Here is a 4,696-nt window from a genome sequence, read left to right as displayed (position 1 = left end):
TATTTAGTAACTTGGACTCCAACCCGGTAGCAATCCTACGGTTAGCAGAGGAGGAATCCAGGCTGTGGTCTTCAGCCCAGGAAGACCTATCCGGATCCTTTTCTACTGATGTCCCTCGGCCTCTACCCAGATCTATGACTCAGACTTGTAATGTGGCTCACGGTTATGAATCTAGTTACCGATGCTTTGTAGATGGATCTTGGAAGGCGACTGATCAGTTTATGGGCAGAAGATGGTATTGCATTTCTCCTAACGGAAAATCTCCCACCATGGGTGCATCTAATTCTCGTTGTAGCTTGTCACCGCTCCACGCAGAGGTAGAGGCCCTTACCTGGGCAATGAGGTGTATGATTGGTGCTGATAACGAGAAAGTCGTCTTTCTCACAGACTGTTATGATTTGGTGAAGATGGTGTATTCGCCTTCCGAGTAGCCTGCTTTCAAGACATATCTGGACGCTATTGATGAAGATAAGGGTGAATTCCTTTCATTCTCTCTCGTTCAGGTACCAAGATCACAGAATGGTAGAGCGGACAAACTGGCGCGTCGTGCTAGAGTGGAGTCGCTTCCAATCACCTTTGTGAATAACTTCCCGTCTAATTGGCTCGTTTGAGTCAATCTTGTAACCTGTTGGTAAAAAAAAAAAAACGGCCGTGCATTGTGGACGTCGAATTCATCTTTGGGCATATTCTTTTAGTTCACTTGTGATTTTCTGACATTTGTATAATTGAAACCAATGGTTCGTGTGTGTTATATATAGTAGCCTAAGGGCTATGGTAGATTGGTAGGCATCTTAGTCAATTACATGAGAAGTCTCAACAAAGAAGTAGAAAATTATCAAATCTATATGTATTTTTTCCTCAGCTATTATTTCCTTATATACTAGATAAATTGAAGAGCTATATTATACTACAAAATTAGGTGTCCCTCCTTGAATCTTGTTATGTCGATTATCAAATAGAAACAAGTATAGAGTGTTTGTTGACTATCGAATCTTTACCAAAATAAAAAAGTGGGATGGTGATAGATCCCACTTCGCATAGATCCTGACCACGCGCACTTCCTTGTGGGGCTCCCCATCTTTTTACCGTTAAGGTAGCCATTTTACAATCTCTTCTTCTTTTGTTAATCTGTTTTTAATTTGGATACTTAGGTAATGAACTTTTCTAATACGAATTGCCTTTTGCTGTTTGTTAAGCTGATGAACAGCTCTTGAGTTACGTATCATTCATGTACTATATTAGTCTTTTTTTTAAATGATCTGAATCAGTTTTTCCTACGTATTTAACTTCCCTATCTTTAACAAATGGAAGAAGAATACTAGTATAACTTAAGAGTTTCTTAATAATTTATAATAAACTAAAAGTTTGACTTATTGATGAGAAAGAGGGAAATTGTGGTAAATTTGTGATACATTATCGAAATATCCACACATGTATTTGTAGATTGCCGATGCATTCATTTATCAAATTCTTCCCCAAAAAAAAAGTAGTTTTGGCAATTGCATTAAAAAGAAACATATTTTAATGAGAATTCATTACCCCAAAAAAAAAAGAGATTTTTTGACTAAAAAAAGAAAGAGATTTTAAATGAGATTTCTTTTAATTAAATTGTCTCTTACATTTGACCAAAACACGTGTATCTCTGCATATATTTTTTTCTGTTGTAGACAGAGAGAGAGAAGAGAGAATGGCGATGGCGGCTGCTGCAACAGCAAGTGGGGGCAACACAAGTTTCTCAAACTCTCCTATCATCGAAAACTCTGATTCTACTCAGATTGTTGTCCCTGAGGTCTTTCTCTTTTGTTTTCTTTAAATGGCCTTCGAAGTGGACAAGAGTTGTTTTTTTTTCCTAAGGATTCAGTGACTTGTGGTTTTAATAGTAAAATGTTTAGTTTCTTTTATTTATACATGCAGAAGAAGAGCTGGAAAAACTTCTTCTCATACTTAGGCCCTGGCTTTCTCGTCTCAATTGCTTACATTGATCCTGGAAACTGTAAAGATTCCACTTTTGTAGATACTATACATATTCATAAAAGTGTGTAACGCTTTTAAAATTACACAGAAACACACAAACTATGCTTATTTGTTGTTGTTGTTGTTACAGTTGAGACTGATTTGCAATCAGGAGCTCAATACAAGTATGAGGTGCGTTACATAATCAGGAGCTCATAAAAGTGTAACCTTTACGTTCTTTGTCTTTGTTGATTTTGATTACTCGTTTCTTGGTCACATTAAACAGTTGCTCTGGATCATATTGGTGGCGTCATGTGCAGCTTTGGTGATTCAGTCTCTTGCTGCAAATCTTGGTGTCGTCACAGGTTTAAATCCAAAATATACCGAACAAAGTCTTTCTTCTATTCTAGTCTAGTCTTTATATACATCAATCAATGGTGATCGCAGGAAAACACTTAGCAGAGCATTGTAGAGCTGAATACTCCAAAGTTCCAAACTTTATGTTATGGGTAGTAGCTGAAATCGCTGTAGTCGCTTGTGACATTCCTGAAGGCATGTGTTTTCTTACTTTTGTTGCAGTGATGATGGGAGTATTCTCAATCTGTTAATTTATCAAACAAATGGTGATTAATGAATCAATCAATCATTGGTTTTCGTTGTATACAGTGATTGGAACAGCATTTGCTTTAAACATGCTTTTCAATATCCCGGTTTGGATTGGTGTTCTTCTCACTGGACTTAGTACATTGATTCTTCTAGCACTTCAACGATATGGGGTATCTACTTTTACATTTGTTATGTTTTTTTACTCTTTCTCTGTTTCATGTGGCTTTCAGGTCTCTAAATCTGTATCTTGGTTGTTTTTTATATCCTTACAGATTAGAAAGCTCGAGTTCTTGATCGCGTTTCTTGTGTTCACTATTGCTCTATGCTTCTTTGTTGAGCTTCATTACTCAAAACCAGATCCTAAAGAGGTCCTCTATGGTCTCTTTGTTCCTCAGTTAAAGGGTAATGGTGCAACTGGTTTAGCGATCTCTCTCCTCGGTGCCATGGTTATGCCGTAAGAAACACTCTGTCTCTCTTTCCCCTCAACCAAATTACGAAAATTCCTCATCTGTTTTTAATGCTTGCTTCACAGGCACAATCTCTTTCTCCACTCTGCTTTAGTTCTCTCTAGAAAGATTCCTCGTTCAGTGCCCGGCATCAAGGTAACTAATCACCTATATATCATACATACATTCTCATGGTGGGTCGTTATGAGTCTTAAGTACCTCATTTTCATTTACAGGAAGCTTGTCGTTATTACTTGATCGAAAGCGGATTAGCACTTTCAGTGGCATTTCTCATAAATGTCTCTGTGATATCAGTGAGTGGTGCAGTTTGTAATGCCCCAGACTTGAGTCCAGAAGATCGAGCAAGTTGTGAAGATTTGGATTTAAACAAAGCTTCATTTCTGCTAAGGGTAAATACATGAATCCTATAGGTTTTGGCACAACTTTTGACAAGATAATAGATATATAGACGTCTTGCTTTCTTCCTCTGGTCTCACAGAACGTTGTGGGTAAATGGAGCTCAAAGATATTTGCAATTGCGTTGCTTGCTTCTGGTCAGAGTTCAACAATAACCGGAACATATGCTGGACAATACGTTATGCAGGTATGACCAAATCCTAGATAAATGCTCCTAAGTCCTAACCTGTGTCTAAATCTTGTTACTGCTTTTCTTTTCCACAGGGGTTTCTTAATTTAAGACTACAACCATGGCTCAGAAACTTCTTAACAAGATGCTTAGCTATAATCCCAAGTTTGATCGTTGCTCTCATAGGTGGCTCAGCTGGTGCTGGAAAGTTAATCATCATTGCCTCGGTATAACCCCCCAGTAACTCAAATCCAATCTCTGAATCATATATATATTCTTAACATTACTCATCTTCTTATCTGTTTGCAGATGATCTTATCCTTTGAACTCCCATTTGCTTTAGTCCCACTTCTCAAATTCACAAGCAGCAGAACCAAAATGGGCTCACACGCCAATTCACTTCTGGTAATAAATCAACTTCACTTCTCTTTATATATCAGTAACATCGATCGAAGGAACAAAATTTAACTAATCCTGCGGTTTTTGCGTAGATTTCAGCTGTGACTTGGATCATTGGTGGACTTATTATGGGTATAAACATATACTATATAGTAAGCAGCTTCATCAAGCTGCTTCTCCATAGTCACATGAAGCTTGTAGCCATTGTCTTCCTAGGCATTCTTGGATTCTCTGGCATTGCCCTTTACTTAGCTGCCATTGGTTACCTTGTTCTCCGTAAAAACAGAGAGCCCTCCACACAGTATCTCCCTTCTGATAACTCTCAGACTGCAGAAACACTTCCTCGAGAAGACATTGTGAACATGCGGTTACCTAATAGAGTAGCAGGCGACTTAAGTTGAAGAATTATGTTTACTATAATTTAAGATGGAAGAAACATTGTTTACTTATTGTGATCAAATACATAGATTAAGAATGACTTGGTGTAATCTATTACATAGATTAAACATGAAGCCTTTTCTACAAAATCCATCAAAACGGTTTGGCTAAACATCCGAGCATATAGATTCATAACCAGATCACAAGACATTTTGAAACAGAGGTTTCACATAACCAGAGACAAGAAACAAAGATCAGTTTCTTGTTTTTTTTTTTTTTTTTTTTTTTTTTTTTTTTTTTTTTTTTTTTTTTTTTTTTTTTTTTTTTT

At 37.2% G+C, this 4,696-nt stretch overlaps 1 protein-coding gene across 1 annotated transcript; it reads left to right on the top strand.

Annotated features, from left to right (window-relative positions):
* On the top strand, positions 1,648-4,675 carry LOC104740282 (metal transporter Nramp6-like). The gene is made up of 13 exons (XM_010460830.1): positions 1,648-1,789; positions 1,915-1,993; positions 2,105-2,145; positions 2,240-2,318; positions 2,401-2,505; positions 2,620-2,729; positions 2,832-3,013; positions 3,092-3,161; positions 3,242-3,415; positions 3,505-3,609; positions 3,687-3,818; positions 3,901-3,996; positions 4,083-4,675. Exons 1-13 carry the CDS (start codon positions 1,688-1,690, stop codon positions 4,389-4,391), a joined length of 1,584 nt encoding a protein of 527 aa, XP_010459132.1. The 5' UTR covers positions 1,648-1,687; the 3' UTR covers positions 4,392-4,675.

Source organism: Camelina sativa, chromosome 14, assembly GCF_000633955.1.
Source record: "Camelina sativa cultivar DH55 chromosome 14, Cs, whole genome shotgun sequence".
NCBI classification, from domain to species: Eukaryota; Viridiplantae; Streptophyta; class Magnoliopsida; order Brassicales; family Brassicaceae; genus Camelina; species Camelina sativa.
This window is presented reverse-complemented; position numbering and strand designations above follow the sequence as displayed.

Coding starts and splice junctions, on each gene's coding strand:
- LOC104740282 (XM_010460830.1), top strand. CDS start 1,688: ATGGCGATGGCGGCTGCTGCAACAGCAAGTGGGGGCAACACAAGTTTC. Junction 2,319..2,400: donor AAATCTTGGTGTCGTCACAG/GTTTAAATCCAA, acceptor TGGTGATCGCAG/GAAAACACTTAGCAGAGCAT. Junction 2,506..2,619: donor CGCTTGTGACATTCCTGAAG/GCATGTGTTTTC, acceptor CGTTGTATACAG/TGATTGGAACAGCATTTGCT.